A 21998-nucleotide genomic window follows, 5' to 3' on the forward strand; every position below is an offset into this window, starting at 1 on the left:
CTGCATATTCTACAGCTTCCTCTGTTTAAAGGCACTTTAATAAAGTAAGTGGTGGTATGATGTGTCTAATAAACTGCTGGATATACATAATGATTAATTTAGGATCCATAGGGGGCTAAGAGATTTTAACAGGTTAACTCAATAAATGATTGTTTATTAGCTGATCAGTTGGATCTGATGGAAAACACAGTTTTAGGGCAGTGATGATCAGGGTTAAGAAACTGCTTTAAACTACCAACATTACCCAGTGTTGTACTAAATTCTGTCTATCCTCTACATCCAGCTTCTAGCTAACTGCAATCCTAAATTAATAAACAGTTTAAAAATGAAATAGTGATTAGCTGATCAGGTACAGGGCAAGTTGAACATTACGTATATAGTTTTTTTTCTTTAATCTTGACTCCCAATCAAGGTAATTCCAAAGTTAAGTTAACTCACTAACACAGCTGCAGTTTATTAATCACAGTGGGGTTAATCTGTGTGCTGATTCAGAGACGTGTATTTTTAACCAGCTATCAGAAACATATCATCACAGTTTACATGATTAGATACCATTACCTTTCTTTTAGAAAAAAATCACCGTATATCCATATCTTAAAATCAGCTGCAGCCGATCCCGCTGCTAAATCTCACAGCGAGGGAGGGGCTTCCCGCCACCAACATACTGACACCTCCACGCGCCGCAAAAACAGCAAGCTGATTGGCTGTTTTTACTGAGAGGCGGAACTTAATTCCTGAGCCGGCTCCGTGATTGGTCCGGTCTGTCTCCTCATTAATAGCACAGCTGAGCTGAGCGAAACAATATCATTTTTGGGGGGACAAATCCACCTGTTTCTAATATTGGGTGGGACATGTCCCACCCATCCCCCCCGGTTCCTACGCCAATGGTTATAGGCATTCTGCTGTTTGAGAATTTTAACAGATGCTTATTCTCACTCAAATGCTGGAGTTTTAGAAACAAAAAATTAAAAGAGGAAAGCACTTTGACTGAACAGGAATTTATTTTATTTCACAAACATTTGAAATACACAGAAATATAAAGCTATATGTTAGCGTTCGTTTCTTATCACCAGGGCAGATTTATTAAAATATAAAGTATATTAATTCATTAAATAAAATCTCGTCCAGCTCTCTAAAAAGCTGCAGGCACACGTAGCGGAGTTTGGCAGCGCACACGGCGTGGAATTACCTCTGTTTTCTTAAAGAAAAATTGTTTTTATAAATAACGACAGATCAAGTGTAGTTTAAACTGCAAAACCGTGATATAAAACTCAATATAAAAACACCACTGTCATATAACCAAGAGAGACATCAGGCAAAATGCACTTCTCCCCTCTCTCTCTCTCTCTCTCTCTCTCTCTCTCTCTCTTTCTTTCTCTCTCTCTGTCTCTCTGACTCTCTCTCTCTTTCTTTCTTTCTTTCTCTCTCTTTCGAAACTGAATTCAGAGCGATACTACAAATAATATAAAACTCAGTTCAGTTAACTAAAATAAGTTGAGTGCGGAAACGTTAATTAAATATTGTCAAATATAAATAATAGCTTGAGGTTTTGGTGAGCTCTTTCCATGTTTTGAAACTGAAACTTTAATTACTATCAGGCTTTTTATTCAGAAAGCCTGTGGTTGTTTTCAATTAGTTTTTTTAATGAGTTTATATTTTATATTACTTATTTATTTTATTTATTTGTATTATTTTATTTATCAAAATAGTTTATATAAATAACTATATCATATATATTTTTTTTTCTCCCATGATTCCCATGTTCTTAGTTTATTAATATTAATTTTATAATATCTTATTATTTTTATCTTTTTTTCACTACTACTATTACTATTACTTTATTCATAAGATATAAATTCTTTACTTTTTATGTGTCTTTTTTATGATCTTTTTAAAATTTCCTATTTTTCCTTTTTTACGTATATATTTTATTCGTGTAGAGTAAATGTCAGTTTTTATTTCTATTTTTTATATATATTTTATCTGTTTTAAACTGTAAATGCTCAGCTGCATTGTAAATGAGGTTCCCCCTCCAGTGTAAATAATGGTTGATTGCTTGATTTATATTCAGTGTTGTAAACCCAGTTTTTACATAAACAATAAAGAGAATAGAGAATAAAATAACATTACTCTTCTCTTATATGAGCTGCTGGTGAATCTTCACAGTGTGACGGCGCAGTCCCCCAGCACGCGCTCAGCAGCCCCTCCCCCTGGCTATGGGCGGGGCATGTACAGCGGGAGAGCGTTTGTTCACTCTGTTAGTGCGCACCCAAATACCACCGTCCATCCGGGTGTATCAAACCAAACAGACCAAACCGAACGATTCAATAAAATACAGAGAACCGTCGCATCCCTAATACACACTAAATATATCACTAAATATATCACTACACACTACATATAACACTACACACTAAATATAACACTACACACTAAATATAACAACTACACACACTAAATATAACACTACACACTAAATATAACACTACACACTAAATATAACACTAAATATAACACTACACACTAAATATAACACTAAATATAACACTAAATATAACACCAAATATAACACTTCACACTAAATATAACACTACACACTAAATATAACACTAAATATATCACTACACACACTAAATATAACACTAAATATAACACTACACACACTAAATATAACATTACACACACTAAATAAAACACTAAATATAACACTACACACACTAAATATAACACTACACACACTAAATATAACACTAAATATAACAACACTACACACTAAATATAACACTACACACACTAAATATAACAACACTACACACTACATATATCACTACACACACTAAATATAACACTAAATATAACAACACTACACACTAAATATAACACTACACACACTAAATATAACAACACTACACACTACATATATCACTACACACACTAAATATAACACTAAATATAACAACACTACACACTAAATATAACACTACACACACTAAATATATCACTACACACACTAAATATAACACTACACACTAAATATAACACTACACACTAAATATATCATTACACACACACTAAATAGAACACTACACACACTAAATATAACACTACACACTAAATATAACACTACACACACACACTGAATATAACACTGCACACATACACACTAAATATAACACTACACACACACTAAATACACTCTGTGTGTGTTCTTGTGTTCAGACGGCTGTGATTTCACTCTGGATCTGAACACAGCGCAGTGTAATCTCTCTCTGAGTGAGGAGAACAGGAGGGTGGAGTTTAGAGAGGAGCTGCAGTCGTATCCTGATCATCCAGAGAGATTTGATGGGTGGTGTCCGCAGGTTCTGAGTAGAGAGAGAGTTACTGGTGTTACTGGACGCTGTTACTGGGAGGCTGAGTGGAGCGGAGGAGGAGGAGGAGCTGCTGTAGCTCTGAGTTATAAAACCATCAGCAGGAAAGGAAGAGGATCAGACTGTTGGTTTGGAGGGAATATAAACTCCTGGAGTCTGTTCTGCTCTGATAACAGTTACTCTGTTCATCACAATAAAACCAGAACTGAACTCTCCACTCCTCCCTCCGGCTGTAGGAGAGTAGGAGTGTATGTGGACTGTCCCTCCGGCACTCTGTCCTTCTACAGAGTCTCCTCTGATACACACTCACACTCACACACACCCTCACACACCCTCACACACTTACACACATTCCACACCACCTTCACTCAGCCCCTCTATGCAGGGTTTTGGGTTTATTCTGGCTCCTCAGTGCGTCTGTGTAAGATAGAATAACCCTGTGTGTAACAGAGATTCGATGTGTGTGTGTGTGTGCGTGTGTGTAGGAGGGTGTGTATAAATATAAGTATGTAAATATTTTATATAGATGATTTTGTATTTTTTTTCCAGAACCTTTATTTTAATTACTGTTATCTTTATTCACTACGGTTATTATTGTTAATTGTTTTATTTTATTGTAAAATTGGTTCATATTAATAAAGCTAAATAAATGAAGAAAGGTGAAGACGAGTCTGATGATTTTTTTGTGTGTTTGGTTTGTGTGGTCAGATTATGGTGGAAGTTGGAGTTGAGCTTGGTGGTGTAATTAACATTTCTGTTTTTTGTTCTTTTGCTTCTTGTAGTTACTTGTCTTGTCTCATCTTGTTTTGTCTTGTCCATGACACCATCTGTCCCTCAACAAAGCTGCAGTACCGTTCACTGAAGTCCTGCGTCATTCTGTAGTCCTCGTACGGCTTCCATGTCTAAGCATTTTTCCTCTATGAGGAAAATGTATGAGCTTTTTAAAAACTGCCCTCTGTCACATTCTGTAGTAAATAAATATGTTCAGACCCCTTTACGTTTTATTCTGTGTACATTTATCTCCTAAACATCACTGGATCCTCTGAATTACGAGATCGTTAAAGAGTTGTAATGAGAAAAATTTGCTTTAATTTTTTTTCTCTAAAAATTAGAGAAGTTAGCTTTAAGCTAATGCTACAGTGCAGCTACAGAGATCGGCAGGGAACCAGCCAGCGAACTTTGGCCATATATTTAGGCAAGGCAAGGCAAGGCAAGTTTATTTATATAGCAACTTTCATACACAACGGTCATTCAAAGTGCTTTACAAATTAGAAAATACACAGAGAAATAAAACAAAAAAAAAACATGTAAAAGATTAACAGTAAAAATGGAAATAAAAACTAAAATAAGAATAAAGCATGATTGATTAAAACATGATTAAAACAAAGAGAATTAAATTAAAAACATGTAAAAGAACAACAAGGAATTAATAAGAATAAAGCATGAATAAAACATAATATAAAAGTGCCGTTACAGAATAAAAGTGTGTGGAGCTGCAGCGTTTTAAGCTGAGCTGAAAGCCTGATCAAACATGTAGGTTTTCAGTCTGGATTTAAACATGTTTAGTGTTGGAGCTCTTCTAATGCTCTCTGTTAACTGGTTCCATTTAAGAGCAGTGTAGTAGCTAAACGCTGCCTCTCCGTGTTTAGTTTTTACTTTAGGCGGCTCTAACTGACCAGTTCCTGATGATCTGAGAGTTCTGCTCGGCTCATACTGCTGGAGCACATCAGATAAATATGCTGGTCCTGCACCATTAACACATTTATACACCAGTAACAGTACCTTAAAGTCTATTCTGTAACATACTGGTATCCAGTGCAGGGATTTAAGGATGGGGGTGATGTGCTCCCTTCTTTTACTCCTAGTCAGAACTCTGGCTGCTGAATTCTGAATCAGCTGAAGCTGTTTGATGGTCTTTCTTGGGAGTCCAGTTAGGAGTCCATTACAGTAATCAATCCTACTAGAAATAAAGGCGTGGATGAGTTTCCCCAGGTCTGATTTAGACAGAAAATCTCTGATCTTATTGATGTTCTTGAGGTGATAAAATGCTGATTTGGTGACTGCTTTGACATGACTTTTAAAAGTGAGATCAGAGTCCATTTGTACACCAAGATTACGCACTAGTTCTTTAGATTTCAGGCTTTTTGAATCCAGATAGGCAGATAGTCTGTGCCTCTCATTACTATTCCCAAATAAAATAATCTCTGTTTTATCTTTATTTAACTGCAGAAAGTTCTGTCCCATCCATTTATTTATCTGCTCAAGGCATTTACACAGTGAGTCAATGGGACCATAGTTGTTTGGGCAGAGAGGGCCATGTAGATCTGAGTGTCATCTGCATAGCTGTGGTAAGATATCCCATAGTCACGCATGATTTCCCCCAGAGGAATCATATATAAATTAAATAAGAGTGGCCCAAGAATTGAACCCTGGGGTACACCACAGGTCACTGGCACAGTCTCAGAAACATTATTTTCCATTTCCACAAAGTATTTCCTTCCTTGAAGGTATGAACTGAACCATTTTAGGGCAGTTCCAGAAATTCCAACCCGGTTCTCAAGTCTATCTATGAGAATGTTGTGGTCAATGGTGTCAAAAGCAGCACTGAGATCAAGCAGTAGTAGAATAGATATTTTTCCTGAGTCTGTGTTTAAGCGAATGTCATTGATAACCTTAATAAGCGCAGTCTCAGTACTATGATTGGGCCGGAAACCTGACTGAAATTGGTCTAGACAGTTATTTATGGACAGGAAGTGCATAACTTGCTTGAAGACAATTTTTTCAATTATTTTTCCAATGAATGGTAGATTAGAGATTGGTCTGTAATTGTTTAATAAGTTTGTATCTAAATTTTTCTTTTTTAAGAGAGGCTTCACAACGGCTGTTTTTAATGAATTTGGAAAATCACCCGACATGAGTGAGGTATTTACTATTTGAAGAATGTCTGCTGATATTGAGTAAAACACATTCTTTAAAAACTTGGTTGGTAATGTATCAAGACTGCAGGTGGATGATTTGAGGTGACTCACTGTATCAATTAAAACTTCTTCATTAATAGTGCTAAATTGGGACATGTTGACTATGATGCATGGTTTTGGAGAGCACGAGGGCTCGTTGGTGAATGTAGATGTACTGATGGCTTGTCTGATATTGTGGATTTTAGTATTAAAAAATTTAGCAAACTCATTACATCTCTCAGTTGAAACTAGCTCAGAGGTCATATATGTAGGTGAGTTAGTTAGTCTGTCAACCACAGTGAAAAGAACTTTGCTATTGTTAATATTATTGTTAATAATGCTGGAGAAGTAGGTTTGTCTACATGTGCACATTATTTTATTGTAATCACGCAATCTATCTTTAAAAATTTCTTTGTGAATGTGAAGCTTGGTTTTACGCCATCTGCGCTCAGCCTTTCTGCATTCTCTCTTTTGGAGCTGAACTGCAGCATCATTTCTCCATGGAGCTTTCTGCTTGCATGGCATGGTTTTAACTCTAACTGGTGCAATCTCATCTAAAACTCTAGCAGTTTTTGAGTTAAAACTATCCAGCAGAGTATCTACACAAACTCTGTTTCCCTGGATATTCAACCAATCATATCAACTTTGATCTTGATGCAATCTTGAGACCATGTAGGTAAATAATTATCAAAAAAATGTTGCCATTTTAACTTTTTGTGGCCCCAACATGTACATGTCAAACATGTACGTGAAAGCCTTTTCAGAGTTATTTGGCCACAACTCTGTCAATGTTTGCGGCATGTCAAAAATATCAAAAACACTCATTAGCAATAACATTTTAAGCACATCAGCCAAGAATGAGCCAAATAAGTCTTCAGTAGGCTCTACAGTGACAAATTAACTGTTTTCAATTAATTCTATTTATCAAACCTAAATGGACAGAAGACAGGCACTTTTGACCCTATCAATACACAAATTTACACACATATATAGACTGATAATCTGATCTTGTCAGCCAAATCGGACATGTTTTCCCTCTACAACGGCTCGAAATATACAGTGATTTTGTAGGCTGTAAGCCTGTATTATCGCTTTTTTCAAAGAGCTTGACTCAAAGAGCTGAGCTTGACTGCAAATTTTGAGCCAAATTTGATATTTTTGCCTCTAATACGGCCAAAAAAGCAACAGTGATTTTGTAGGCCCCAAACCGAATTTATCGCTTTTTTCAAACCTAAATGGACAGAAGTCAGGAACCTTTGACCCTATCAACACACAAATTCATACATATATATACAGACCACTTGATCATGACTACCAATTTTGAGCCAAATCGGACTTTTCTTCTCTCTGTAATAAATAGAAATGCTCTGATTGGAACCTCTCTCTCATAATGATAGATTGATAGAGTCTCAGCAGGTTATATGTGGTCTCTTGCTGCGCTCTGGTGGTCATTTGGTGAAACAGTTACAGCTGAATCATTCTAAATTAAAGCTCTACTTATCTTGCTGGTCTTGCTGGTTGAACATCTTTATCCTTCTGGGTCATGCTGGTCAGCCACCTTGGTCATACTTGTTCTTGCTCCACCCACTTAAGTTTTTTGCAAATTTGCATAATATGCAAAACCTACTTTTGAGAACTTGTCCTTGGCTTGTTGACCAATCATGACATGTTTGGTGTCAAACAGTTCAGCAGAGCTTACTCCTCAATAATTATTTTAAAAATCTTTAAATTTGTAAACAATATGGCCACCATATGCAAATTAGTTCTACCATAGTGCAGCAAAATTTCTTCTAACACTTATAACTTTTGAATGCTTAACCTGACATTAATACCACTTCAGTCCTTTGATCATAACATGATTCTCAGATTCCCCGTCAGTTTAAGTAGACATACACCCCCAGGGGGCGTAGCCAATGCTAGATAGCTGTTTCTCAAGAACCATACAAGCTATCAAGCTCAGCCTTGGCAATTATCATCTATGGCCCATGCACTAATGGTACACCAAATGGAATTTTGATATTGACACTTTTGTGGTCACTATTAGCCAAACACATTCCAGCAAGCTTTTGACAGGCTGAATGTTAATCAGGTCTAAACTTATACACCCAGCTTGGTTATGCTGGCTATCCAGCCTGGTCATTATGGTCCTGCTGGTCATTCAGTTTTGTCATCATAGTAATGCTGGTCATCCAGCTTGGTCATACAGGTCAACCACCTTTGACATGCTGATCATCCAGTTTGGTCACTATCGTCAACAAGTTTCTTCATGCTGGTCAATCAGCTTGGTCATGCTGATCATACTGGCCAACCAGCTTTGTCATTCTAGTCATCCAGATTAGTCATGCTGGTAATCTAGCTTGGTCTTTACGGTCATGCTGGTCATCCTCATCCAGTTTGGTGATGCCTGTCAACCAGCAACATGTTTTAAGCCTAACTGGCCTTCAGGGGCCTCTTTGCCTGTAATGCTCGAACCCCGTAAATCGCCACTTGCGGCTATATTTATTATTATTATTATTATTATTATTATTATTATTATTAAAGTATCCGTAAAGGAGCAGCTGGAGACTGTATTCAACAGTAATGGTTTAACTAGGATTTCTTAAAAACAGCAGGGCTTTTTTTTTAAACAAAAAAAAAACTTTTTTTTTTTAAATTTGCTGTAGCTTATGTGTTATTAAATGAAATATTGTTTTTTGTTCCAAGATGGTACAGTGTTGCCTTGAGGCAACAAATTTATAAAACTTTAATAAAATCAATTTAAAAAAAACTTTGTTGATTTTGTTATAAGAGTCCATTTTAAGCTGGAAAAACCATACAATTTTTTTTTTGGCCATTGGAATCAACAGCATAAAACAAGTCCTGTATCAGAAGAACATTCGGTTTCACCTGCTCTACCCGACCCGGCTGCGTGTTTTTCTTGGGGACAACATCCACGTCTTTAACTCGCCCGATGAAGCTCAGAGGTTTTTTGATCAAAAGGTCCAGTAAATAGTCACCTGAACTTTTATTAAACACAGTCTAAACTAGGGATGCACTGATACCACTTTTTCCTTACTCATACCGAATAAGATATAATATCCTGAATAAGATATAATAACCTGATTGGCTGCTCCACAGTTTCCGCCTTTTTTGAAAGAACTGTTAGAGGATTGGCTGCAGTAGATAATGATTGACAAGGAGCTCCTGTTGTTGACTTACAATTATTAAATTTAACATGTAATGATCAAAATTTGGTAAAAAAAAAAAACAAACAAAAAAAAAAAAACAGGAAAATCTTTGGGCGCTTTTCAGATTTTCTATTTTTATTTTTTATTACAAGATACATGTGCATTGTTTCTTTAAGAGCCCCCTCCCCAACCCTTGCGCCCACAATCCACCCCCCCCACACTCCACACCCCCCACACACACCACACCACACAGTCCACACCCCACACACACACTCCACACCCCGCACACACTCCACATCCCACGCACTCCACACCCCATGCCACACACTCTCCACACCAAACACTACACAACTTAGTAACTATTTGACAAGCCAACTTAAAGTTTGTTCACGAACTTTGCCTTTTCTAGTTACATTTAGGGCTTAAAACTTACTAATATATTTATTAAAACAACAATTCAGCGCTAAGTAGTGCGGTCACGTCCAAACACCATCGGTGTGTGTGTCAGTCCATCCTCCACTTTGAGATTTTTCTTAAGGGTTTTTTGTTGCTTGCATGAGAATAACTGCTTGATTATTACACTTTTCTTAACTATTTATTAATTTGCTCCAGCATCGTCTGGATTGATTAAACTCCCGCTCCCGCTCCCGCCAATAACAATTCAGTCCCGAGCCGCAAGATATTCTAACGGGAAAACGAATATCCGAATACCAAATTAAAAACAAATACCTACTCAATGAGCGAATATCCAAATACACAAATATTCGGGTCCAGCCCTAATAATTGTCCAGGCCTAAATGACCCTATATCTTTTTAAGCTTAGCAAAATTTGGATTAGGACCCACCTTTATCTCATGGATCAAACTTTTATATTCCTCTCCTAAAGCATCCATTATTACAAATGGCAAGCAATCACAGTACTTCCAACTATCAAGAGGAACCCGTCAGGGTGGTCCCATCAGTCCTCTCCTGTTTGCCTTGGCCATTGAACCCCAGTCTATTTTACTTAAACTCTGTTCTTAGTATGCCACATATTGTTCATATTCTAATGAGGATTTTCTGGATATAAATTACATTTTGATAAAAGTGAATGTTTCCCCATTAATTATTTAGCACTTAAGATTCAGGAAAATACTTTTTCTCCTGTTTTGGAGAAAATAAAACTAGACTTGAAAAAATGGAGGTCACTTAATTTGTCCCTGGCAGGGAGGGTAAACTGTATAAAAATGAATGTTCTCAAATTGTTGTACTCGTTTCAAAGTATCCCACTGTATCTTAGTAAATCTTTCTTTAAGTCTGTTGAAAAATGTTTTACTGAGTTTATTTGGAATGGCAAAAATCCAAAAATACTGTGATGGAAGGTGTTTATTGAAATGATTCATAATCAATGACGTGTGATGATTCATAAACAATGACGACTATTAATGATATTACTTTTTGTTCCATGCGATGATAATGTGTACTCAGTAAACTGAACTTAACATTCTTCCCTCAGTGAGCATATCTAAGATGCTGAGTGAGAGTTTTTCTATCTGGGAAAAGCAGTGTGTGTCTATGTGTGTGTGCTAAGGAATGCACGTCACGGTTGTTCTGTCTACAATTCTGGCGCCAGGGTCATTTTTCCTTCTGCTTGCAGAAAGCCAGGGTGTTTTGAGAACCAGCCTGATATGCTCACTAAGGGATTATGTCATACCACCTGTCAGAAGAAGTTGACGTGTCACAATGGTGGCACTGTGCCCATAATTGGGAAGTAAGATAGTAAGGGTTGGGAGGATCTAAAAGGTATAAAGAGAGCGTGGCACTCTTGCAAGGGGGGAGATCACTCTGTATTCGTACGCGTGTCTTCTCAATAAATCTTGTTACTCATTCTGATCAAGACTCAGAGACTCTGCAGTTTCTTTCTTCCTGTCATTATTTTCCACCACAATACGTATAGAACTACTGCAGAAATCCAAGCAACAGGGTAGATCAGCCCTTCCAAACCTTTGTTATTATTACTGGGCTGCAAATATTACAAAAATTACCCACTGGCTTCATGCCCCAGATACTGACTGGTGTCAACTTGAGGCTTTTTCTTATATTTTGACCTCTCTTATGGCTTTGGTCACCGCTAGTCTCCCCCTGTCTGTTTCTGCCTTCACTAATAACCCAATTGTTATCAATACACTTAAAATATGGAATCAATTCAGAGAGTATTTTGGGTTTAAACACTTCCTTCACATGAGCCCTATTTGCAATAATAATTTATTTCTTCCTGCAAAACTGGATTCTGCACTTTCTACTTGGTGCAGACTCTCTTAACATATATCTCCAGCCTAATCCACTTACTGCCATATTTGATATATCTGAGAAAAGTCACAGAAAATCATAGCCCTTACAACCCTCCTTGCTCACAGGAGAATTCTATTACACTGAAAATCAAAACACCCTCTAAAAGCTTCTGTGTGGCTTAGAGATTTGATGCAGTTTATTCAGATGGAAAAAAATTAATATTCCCTTAGGGATTCTAACTATTTGGGCATCAATTTTAAGCAATATAGACAACATCAAATCTATAACAGACATTGAATAATCCATCTTCAGTGATTTACTTACTCCCTTTTTAGTTAAATATTTATTTGTTTGTAATTTATTTACTCATTTAATTTAATTCTGTTACTGTTCAATATACATAAATTTTTCCCCTCTCTCTCCCCCTTTACTTTTTTTTTTTAACTGAAACGAGATAATAATAATAATAATAAAACGCTGGTAACATTAGCTAGCTAGCTAACATCAGCTACTTTGGTCCCCTATTATGGGCCAGTTCTGCCTAATAAACAGTTCTCTTTTTCTCTCTGCCAGTTGCGTTAAAGAAACACATCAGCTCCCACTGTAGATGAACACTTAAACATTATTCCCACATATAAAAAAAATCACATCATTAAACATTTAACTATTGTTAACACTTTTTTAAATCTCTGCATAAAAAGCTGAGTTGTGCTTTTTACGTACCACGAACGATGCAGAAAAATATTGAATAAGTTTTAAAAAAATACAGCAACTGGATAGGTGGGTACATTAATTTTGAAGTTAATGTTTTAGCCACCTTTAGCTATCTTAACCAATGCTATATAGATAGCTAGCTAAACTAGCAGGCAATTCCAAACACTAAAATACTATTAGCAGCCTGAATGTCTTAAACACATTAAATTTGTGATGAATTGTTGTTATATAGCCTAAATGGAAGGATAATGTACAAGCTGTCTGTAATAGTTAATCCTTTCCTTTATAATTAACTTTAGCTGTTAGGTGTGGTATTCGTAACAACACTGGGTCATTTTACAAGCTAATTTTGCTAATGCTAACGCTCCTGCCTCAGTGCTGAAAAAATCTAAGTTTACTGTAAATAAACAGAAGCGCTTTACACCCAAATAAACAGTTTTCAGAGGAGAAATCTGTGTAGATTACTCATCTCTTACTTGCCTTTGAAAGAGAGAGAGAGAGAGAGAGAGAGAGAGAGAGAGAGAGAGAAATTTCTCCATACCTTCTGTTGTTCAGCTTCTTCTGCTCTTCCTCCGCTCCAACTACAGACCCCGAAAGCTCAGCCTCATCCGGGTTATGTACAGCCCCGCCCCCTCCCCCGCTATATCACATTATACCCCATCACCGCTAGAGGGAGCCCGCGAGGGAGTCCTCAATACATGGAGCTGAATGGAGCTAAACAGCTAAAACTCTCATTTAAAACACTGTATAACTACTTCTCTGGGGTTTTCCTTTAATTTTACAAAGTAGAACTAGCGTTACTGCTACTGATGCTGGAGTTACACACAGAACATGTTTAATAGGATTAAAACTGCTGTTTAAAAGCTTTAATAATTATCTCTGCGGTGATGAAATGGTTGTAGTTGTTCTGCTTTGAGGAAATAAGTACAATTTTATTCTATAAACTATCAAACATTTATAAATTATTATTTTGCTTTTCTGGTAGAAACTTTTTTAAATCTAAATTTTATTCAAAATATTATGGTTACATTCTCTTTGCATTCTTGATGTCCTGCAGATTCTTGAAAAGGAGATCATACTGCAGAAGATCTTGTTATTCTGAAATCTTTCCATAAATTGAGGTCATTCACAGACCTCCCTGTAAAATCACTCTCTGACATCACAATGGCCCTTCCTGATTTCTGTATAGAAGGGTACTTCACACTTTTAAAAGCATTTGAAACTTCATATGCAAACATCAGTTTTAAACTAATTAAATATAATAAAAAAACTATTCGTTTAAGAGTTTAATTGTTTATAGGATGGTGTTTTTTCTTTTTTACTTTTCCAAAATGAGTCCAGCAAGCATTCTCATTCTACTACAAAATATTAGCCAGTTTAGACAGAACTTTTTGTACATATTAAAGGAAGAAGTTACTGATGTTGAGACTATTTGGGCCAGATTATATCTGGTTCTGTGTAGAAATATAACAAACACCCCTGGTTGCTTGAGTCACTTAATCCTCCTTTTATGTTTGGGGTCAATTTGACCTGTTTAACGCATGTATGTCAGTAGTTAATCTCATTTTATTTACCTCATATTTGGTTATTTTTTTCTAATTTAATGGGGACAACTGGGTAAACATTAAATTAATGGGATGTTTTTTATGTCTTGTTCACAATTTGTATACATCGGTGTTGTTTGGGGTTAATTTGTCCCCACACTATTTTAGCTTTATAAAACATAAAAAATATCAGAATTTAAAACACATTTTTGTTGAATGATGTGAAGGTCAATATGACATGCAATTTTATAATCTTCAAAAAAATTTGATCCCTAAAATAACATAATTATAACTGTATTAGTGCAAGAACCACTGACAGTTCACAGGACAGGGGGGCGGGAAAAACATAATTCTCATGAGAACTTGATATTTCTCATTCTGTGGAGGAATATATTGTTCCTACAAACATATTAATAGTTCACACAACATAGTGGAAATGCAGAGATATAAAAGATTTCACAGCAGCTTCTAAACCAGTTCTCTCTGTGTTCTGTCTCTCTCTCTCTACTGAAAATGCCGTCTAAGAAAAGTTTTCTCTCAGTGAGGATTTCTCACATCTCTTTCACCATGACAGAGACATAGAGGAGAATGTGTCTGAGAAAAAGGAGGACTTTAGAGAGGATCCTGATTATAATTTATTCCTCCTCTGATGAGAATGAGCCCTTTACTGTAGATCCTCTTCTTGTCTCTCAACCAATAGAAAACAGACTACCTTCCAAAAGTAAAAAGTTATTATGGTCTGTCTCCCCACTTTAAGAAAATGATAAACTTCCCAGATAGCCACCGAGTGCTGGCCCAGTACTGGGCCTTAGCTGGTTTCTGACTGTCCTCAAAGGTGGCCCAGAACCGGCCACCGGACTCGGCCCAGTGTATTTTTGAACGTAGGACCAAGTCTGGGCCTTATTCGGTTTCTGACTCCTCGAAGCTGGCTGAGAGTCGGTCACCGGACTCGGTCCAGTGTCTTTTTGAACGCAGGACCAAGTCTGGGCCTTATTCGGTTTCTGACTCCTCGAAGCTGGCTGAGATTCGGTCACCGGACTCGGCCCAGTGTCTTTTTGAACGTAGGACCAGGACTGGGCCTACACTGGTTTCTGACTGTTCTTGAAGCTGGCTGAGATCCTGCCACAGAACTTGGTCCAGTGCCCAACACAAGTTAAGCAAAACTTTTGTAACTGAAGGTACTTTGTCTTTTACTGTTGGTGAATTTGTTTTCTAAGAACTAGGAGGTTCAGGAACCTACAATGTTATTCCTACTACTACAAGCTACAAGCTATTTGTACATAAAATTTATGTAAATAACCACTTTGTACATCAGTACATCAATATGATTATTATATATTATTATAGGAAACACTAATAAGGAATTTACCATTGGTTTAAATAGAGTATTCTGTTTACTCAATTAGTGTTAATGAGAGAAAAACTTTGTCTGGAAGCTCAAAGAAAGACATAAAACAAAGATTTATATTAAATTTATGTTTAATTCATAAAGTTTACATATTTAAAAAATAAAGGGAAAAAAAGAAAACAGAAACAGATTACAATTTGCAAATTCTTTTTAACTCATTCAATTGAATACACTACAAAGACAAGAAATTTAATGTTGCAAATATTCACTCATTTTGAATTTGATGCCTGTAACATGTTCCAAAAGTTAAGACAGGGGTAACAACATTATGCATGCATTATGAAGACCAAATACGAGAACGGAGACCCCGGACTGTTTCTTTAACTAGCTGAGCTCTGCGGTACAGTTAAAAAGCTCCCCACGACAGTGCTCTTACTGCCTCTCCCTATTAGGCTACAGAGGGGCATGTAGTGTTGTGTTACAGTGTTTGTTGTTGCGCCGCTAAAGTATGGAGGATGAAGAAAAAGAAATCCAACTGATTTGAAAGAATCAGGAAAAAATTGAATTGTGACCCCAAGAATCAATTTTGAATCGAATTTTGGGATTCCCAAAGATTCACAGCCCTACTTTGTACTATGAAAAACATTGGTTTAAATAGGTTCGCCCAAACAAAGGTTTGGCACCTGTGGACTTCTTGTTACTTTTTACCGTATTTATTTTTATTTGTATCTGTTTTAATACGTGGTACCTTTGCCAAGTAAAACTCAATATTAACTCAACTTAATATTGAGATGATTGGTTTTAAGAAATTTGCATCGGCCTAAAACATTTTCACAGTACTGTACATATACACACATACTGTATAGGTTTTTGTGTGTGTGTTTGAGCTGTACTATGGAGGACCAAAAATGACATAAGTATAAATAAATAAATGCAAATATAAATGTAGAAATAATAAATATATACATGAATAAATGAATAAATAAATAAATGTTGAAATAAATAAATAAATAAATGCACATATAAATGAATGAATGAATGAATGAATATTTGCATAGGTAAATAAATAAATTAATACATTTCTTATTTATTTATATATTTATTTATATATTTACTTATATGTGCATTTATTTATTTATTCATTCATTTATTTATTTCAACATTTATTCATTTATTTATTTCCACATTTCTTCATTTATTTATTTATTTCCACCGTCCTGTACTTCCGGTATCAGTGAGACAGAACAAAAGGGACGGCACAGCAACATCGCGGCTATAACCCCTACTGCAGTAACAACTGCTGAAAATGAATGAGGGTCAACAGCTTAAAAATGTCGCCGCTGCAGGCCAAGGCAGGAGCAGTGTCACTACCCGATCTGTACCCCCTGCCCGATTTGTTCCGCGCATGCGCGCGCATTGAAAACTGAGCAGGGGCACAGATCAGGTAGCCACGGCTGTTACACCAGCCGTTGTGCGCATGCGTCAACAGTTTTCGGCTCTGTGAGGTCGCTGCTCAAGCTTAACTTCCGTTTTCTGAATTATAGATAGACTGATAGGTGTTTAAACTAAATATATTTCGAAAATCAAACAAAATAATCTATTAAAATGTATGTATGTGGTGTTTTTTTTTTACATATGCCAAGTCTGTAAACTACTTCACATTTTATTAACTTAATTACACCTTTAGCGATAAGATTAACATCTACATGCTCAAGTATCAATTTATAATGCTTACCATGAATTAATGAATGAATAAATTCATAAATAAATAGAGCCAGAACACAATAATTCGCATAGGCTAACTAGCAGTTTATCTTTCTGTAATCTAGATAGACTGGGAGATATAAATAAGTAAAATACAAACATCAACTAGAAAATAATGTTCTTTGTTCTTGAGCAGTTGATATATAAACTGTGCATTTTATGCTTTGTCAAATTTAGTATTACAGGGTGTATGAGGCATTTAAAAAATTTAATTTGTTTACCATTATAACAAACCTGTTTGGGTTATATCCATTATATGGGGTGGTGGTGTGGTCTTTGACCATTTGTAGTATTCCTCAAGCTAACAAAGAGTTTATTAATAAAAAACATTTATTTTTGCTTAAAATACACAGCAGAATGTTTAGAAATGGGAACCAAATACCATGTCTCTAAATGTGGTCCTGTATCAATATGCTACTAACCATTAAAAATAAGGTACAACACATTTATCAAAATACCAGTTTATTTTCTTCTCAGAGAAAGCATGAGAGCAAAAAGCAAAACAAAAGAAAAACCATCCCTCTCAACACACAACCACCCAGCCACTCCCACCCTACCTCACCCCACCTCACCCCGCCCCACTCCCACCTCACCCCGCCCCACTCCCACCTCACCTCACCCCAACACACCCCACCCCACCTCAACACACCCCACCTCACCCCACTCCCACCCCACCTCACCCCAACACACCCAACCCCCCCGACACAAACACCCACCACAACACAAAAACCCACCCTCCCCAACTCAAAGTACCCCGACACAAACACGCAACCACCCACCCAATTAAAATGGTAGTCACAATAAATAAACATTCATACAGATATTTCAAACACAGGTAACTGTTTTTACCTTCTGCTGTAGTTAGGACCTGAAAGAAACAACTCTTCAGCCTCTTGTATAGTTATTCCCTGTAGTGTAGACATGGCTTGGGTGATGCACTAACAAAAGGGTTAAAAAAATTAAATATAAATTATAAAACTGCATTATAAAGATTCAGCACTGCAGTGCAGTGATTAGAAGTGATTAGCAATGGTGGTGGTGTATGAGGTGTTAGTGCATGTTGTGCTGGTACAGTGAGTGGATCAGATATATCAGTGCTGCTGGAGTTTTTAAACACTGTGTCCATTTATTGTCTCTCATTCTATTAGACACTCCTACCTATCTGCACCACAGTGTATATGTAAAGTCAGATAGAAGCTCTGAGTCTGTTGCTGCATAGTTGGTGCTGTCAATACTCTAGTCCTTCATCAATGCTCACTGGATGTCCACCGCCGGTGGACTATTCAGGTCAAGCAAGTGAAACTGAGGTGTTTAAAAACTCCAGCATTAGCGTTAGTGTCACTGCTGAAAATGACCCAATAACTGTCTGAGAAAATGTATTGTGGTTATCATGGTCTCACAGTACTACTCTATTGGATTTAAAAAAAAGATACATTTGATTAAAATTTTTATGTAACTTAAGTCACAACAGGCTATTTAACATTGTTAATAGATATTTACTGCATACCTAGTAACCTTACCTCTGGGAACAAAACATCCAAAATGAACTGCACTTGATCCTCAATGTGGAATTCTACTGGTGCAGATTTCAGGACATCCTGAAGATAGAAAAATAGGGAGTCCTGTTCTTCCTCCGAGTCCAGGTACACTGGCACCCGTAGAGATGATCCCTTCTGGATTCTGCTGAGCCACTTCGAAGGCTCTTTTCCACAGAGTACACCCTTAGGTCAAAAGGCAAAGTGCCAAAAGCACTTCATCAAAACATGAGCAAACATTTAACATTTCTAGTTGAATGTCAAAAGTAGTTTATGTTAAAAGTTTTGGACTGTAAATCCACATTAAAAAAAAAAAAAAAAAAAAAAAGTCCCCCAACACATGGTGACAACAAGCATGAATTATAAGGCCTTTTGCTTATTTGCTTATAACACTGTAATGGTAAAACAATGTGCAAATTGTAAATAACAAACATTGTTAATGTGTGACAAACATACCAACAAATGTTGCCGGACTCCATGGTCTTGTACAGCAAAGTCTACCAGCTTCTTTTCTTGGGCTGTGCGGTTGACCATGGTTTGCACATGAGGTGGAATGTCTGAAGTGATTGACCTAGATACCCTAAAAAGTGGCTGAAGGGTCCCTTGCAATAGCCTGCTAGCCTTGTCAGTCCAGAAAGCAAACCTCTGGCCATGTCTGTTGAATCAAAAAACTTAATCAGCAGGTAATCAAATGAAATAAAATGCAGAAAAGGCATGAATACTTTAGCAGAGTGGCCTTACCCTTCAATCTGAAATCTTTCCATCAGTAGGATGCACCACCACTGGCGGATTAATGGCACATCATTCTAAAACATATATAACAATGATCAGACGATTGGGGTGGGGTTTGAAATATTTTTTCTATATTAATAGATGCAACTGACCTCTGTGAAGATAAATGGGGTATTGGTGCAGATACAGAGGGCATACTGTAAAAAAATAAATCTCTCTATTATACCCAATAACTCAAAATGCTGCTTATCACAACTTAAAAGGATGCTTACAATGAGTATAAGGATGCCACAGTAGTTCCCAGAAGTTTGTTGAGGGAAGTGCTGGAAACAAAATATTAAATATTACTGTTAAGTAAAGGTGTTGAACCAATAGAAACAGATGTAGACAAGTGCTTCACTAAAGTAAGCTTAGGTTCCCCCTTACTGAGTTACTGCCAAAAGCCATTAATACATGAAGTAGATGTGCTGAAGATAGAGATTGTTTCAAATTGTGTAAAATAGACAGAAAGTCCCTAGGTCTGGACAAGAAAGAATGTATGGTGGAAAGAAGACGAATGAATATAGCAAAAAGTATCAACTGGTGGGCTAGTCATGGCCCCAACGTTTCCCAAAATCACAGTAGAAAATTCTCTTCAAAAGAAAATATCTATAGTCTTACATTACATTTAAGCCAACTGATGTCCAGAGTTTTATATAACCCAGTAAGAAAATAAAGAAAAGGCTTTACATCAAAACTTCTGCCGGTCTTCTCTGTCCAGGGTCTTGGGTCAATCTGGCCTGCAATATGTCTGCACATAAAATGGAAAAAAAAATTAATTATGGACACACACTTACTGAAACCTATAGTCATACAATTGTTCTCCATGGTCTAGTTTCATAAAATGAGACCTAATCCTACAGCCATCGAACAAGGCTTCTGCGTAAACATAAAACAAAAGAACAAAGCTATAAATAAGCAGCCATAGAACAAGGCTTTTTGTAAATCATCAGCCATAGAACAAGGCTTTTTGTAAATCATTAGCCATAGAACAAGGCTTTTTGTTAATTTTCAGCCATAGAACAAGGCTTTTTGTAAATCATCAGCCATAGAACAAGGCTTTTTGTTAATTTTCAGCCATAGAACAAGGCTTTTTGTAAATCATCAGCCATAGAACAAGGCTTTTGTGTAAATCAGCAGCCACAGAACATGGCTCTTGCGTAAAATATTATTGGTAAAAGCCACTGAACAAGGGCAACTTTTTCCTCTCTCTTAACCTAAATATCGTTTTGTACGAGTCATCTCCAAAACCACCAGGGAGTACAGAATCTAGAAAAATGATCTCTCTCTCCACAACCAGTAAAACCTGCAATGGACATATTTCAAAATGATAAGCTAATCAACAAACTTCATTCTAAAAATCTGAATATCTATTTTTTGAAACTGTAACTCAACACATAGCAAATAGTGATCCAGTTGATTCTGTTGCATACTCCATGCAGGGAACAAAATCGCATCCTTGGAACACAGATTGTTCTGGTGTAGAGAAAGAAAATGCAACCATTCAACTACTGTGCATTGTACAGAAATCATTGCATTAATGTGCAACTGTCTGTCTGTGTGTGTGTTTAACTTCACTTTACCGGTAAACTTGAGAGTGGGTCCACATTCATCGTTTTCCATGTGGGAACCACATACATGTCAGCAATGTAAACATCTTTCCCCTATTTACAACACAACAAGATTAGCAAATGTATACAAGTACCCATGAAGAAGTATACAAAATAACAATGTTTGAGCTTCTGTAATTAATTACATGTTTTTGAGCAGCTTCTCTGATGATCTTAAAACATGCATTCCCAATCTAGACGTAATAAAACAAAATAAAGGCATAAATTACACACAAAAAAAAACTATTTCTGTGCCTTTGAGCAAGCATGCTGCAACATGAATATACTTACAGTAGACTCCATGCACTGATTTAACCCAAGACTCCACAAGTCCTCACGTGTAAGACAGATATTGTCATCTTTAACAATCAATCCTGCTGCTGGAAGGCTTTTGTCCAGGACATATTTCAACTGCAATTAAAAGAGTTAGCAAGGGAGGGGGGGTGAGAATGGTGTGAGAGTGTAAGTATGTGAGAGATGGTCTGAATATACGATTGCAAAAAATTATTGGTAGTGTCTAACAGTGTGTGAAGGAGAGTGAAATTTGGAATGGGCTAGGTGGAATCATCCCCTACCAGTTTTTCCTGCAGAGGACCCAAGTCTTTTTCCCATTTCTCTCCAGAAAAAGCATAAGGATGGTCTGTTGCTTCATCAGGTGTACCATACTCATGGTCCTGAAGTGACACACATGGAACTGCTCCATGATCTGAAGAGACAATAAAAAAAATTAAGTCTAATATTAATAAAATAAACTTTACAATATACACCTTACATGTCAACCATTACAAAAAAAACACTACTTAGCTCTTACTTTCCAACCTGTAGAAAGGCCTTAGCCGTGAGACATTGATGCAACATCGAGTCCCATTATCTTTCACCACTGATGCCACACCCTTTTTAGAGATACTATCCACAGTGAAAGGACCTTTGTGGCGGTCAGCAAGGGTGC

The 21998-nt window shown here is 36.7% G+C and overlaps 6 protein-coding genes across 12 annotated transcripts in view; 3 read left to right on the plus strand and 3 right to left on the minus strand.

Moving 5' to 3' along the window:
* Positions 1–3852, plus strand: part of LOC111188587 (NACHT, LRR and PYD domains-containing protein 14-like) — a 252123-nt gene extending 248271 nt beyond the window's left edge. For all 3 annotated transcript variants that reach the window (XM_049477161.1, XM_049477163.1, XM_049477162.1), the window contains exon 11: positions 3220–3852. In XM_049477161.1, the coding sequence (XP_049333118.1) occupies positions 3220–3803 (584 nt within the window). In that variant the 3' untranslated portion in view covers positions 3804–3852. The remainder of the gene's footprint in view (positions 1–3219) is intronic.
* Positions 1–13034, minus strand: part of LOC111197522 (zinc finger protein 271-like) — a 205030-nt gene extending 191996 nt beyond the window's left edge. The window contains exon 1 of the mRNA XM_049477933.1: positions 13019–13034. The gene's annotated coding sequence lies outside the window, so the exon portion shown is untranslated. The remainder of the gene's footprint in view (positions 1–13018) is intronic.
* Positions 1–21998, minus strand: part of LOC111188756 (zinc finger protein 665-like) — a 427711-nt gene that overhangs the window by 282117 nt on the left and 123596 nt on the right. The gene's annotated exons all lie outside the window — the stretch shown is intronic.
* The window catches only part of LOC111190406 (zinc finger protein 484-like), a 263398-nt gene that overhangs the window by 131894 nt on the left and 109506 nt on the right, over positions 1–21998 (plus strand). The gene's annotated exons all lie outside the window — the stretch shown is intronic.
* LOC125801409 (zinc finger protein 239-like) overlaps positions 1–21998 on the plus strand; it is a 285147-nt gene that overhangs the window by 55374 nt on the left and 207775 nt on the right. The window lies entirely within an intron of this gene.
* LOC125801466 (uncharacterized) lies at positions 17879–21361 on the minus strand. The gene is made up of 8 exons (XM_049478237.1): positions 21196–21361; positions 20130–21103; positions 19673–19723; positions 19553–19597; positions 19410–19474; positions 19125–19323; positions 18654–18854; positions 17879–18071 (listed from the first exon to the last, which is right to left on the minus strand). Exons 2-8 carry the CDS (start codon positions 20265–20267, stop codon positions 17979–17981), a joined length of 792 nt encoding a protein of 263 aa, XP_049334194.1. The 5' UTR covers positions 20268–21103; positions 21196–21361; the 3' UTR covers positions 17879–17978.

The sequence above is a fragment of the Astyanax mexicanus genome, chromosome 4 (assembly GCF_023375975.1).
Source record: "Astyanax mexicanus isolate ESR-SI-001 chromosome 4, AstMex3_surface, whole genome shotgun sequence".
NCBI classification, from domain to species: Eukaryota; Metazoa; Chordata; class Actinopteri; order Characiformes; family Acestrorhamphidae; genus Astyanax; species Astyanax mexicanus.

Excerpts from the sequence above, each read along its gene's own strand:
- LOC125801466 (XM_049478237.1), bottom strand. The coding sequence starts at position 20,267 with ATGGAGAACAATTGTATGACTATAGGTTTCAGTAAGTGTGTGTCCATA. Across the intron at positions 19,475-19,552 it reads CCCCATTTATCTTCACAGAG|AATGATGTGCCATTAATCCG; the intron begins GTCAGTTGCATC and ends TATATGTTTTAG. Across the intron at positions 18,072-18,653 it reads TGGATGTTTTGTTCCCAGAG|TGCATCACCCAAGCCATGTC; the intron begins GTAAGGTTACTA and ends CCCTTTTGTTAG.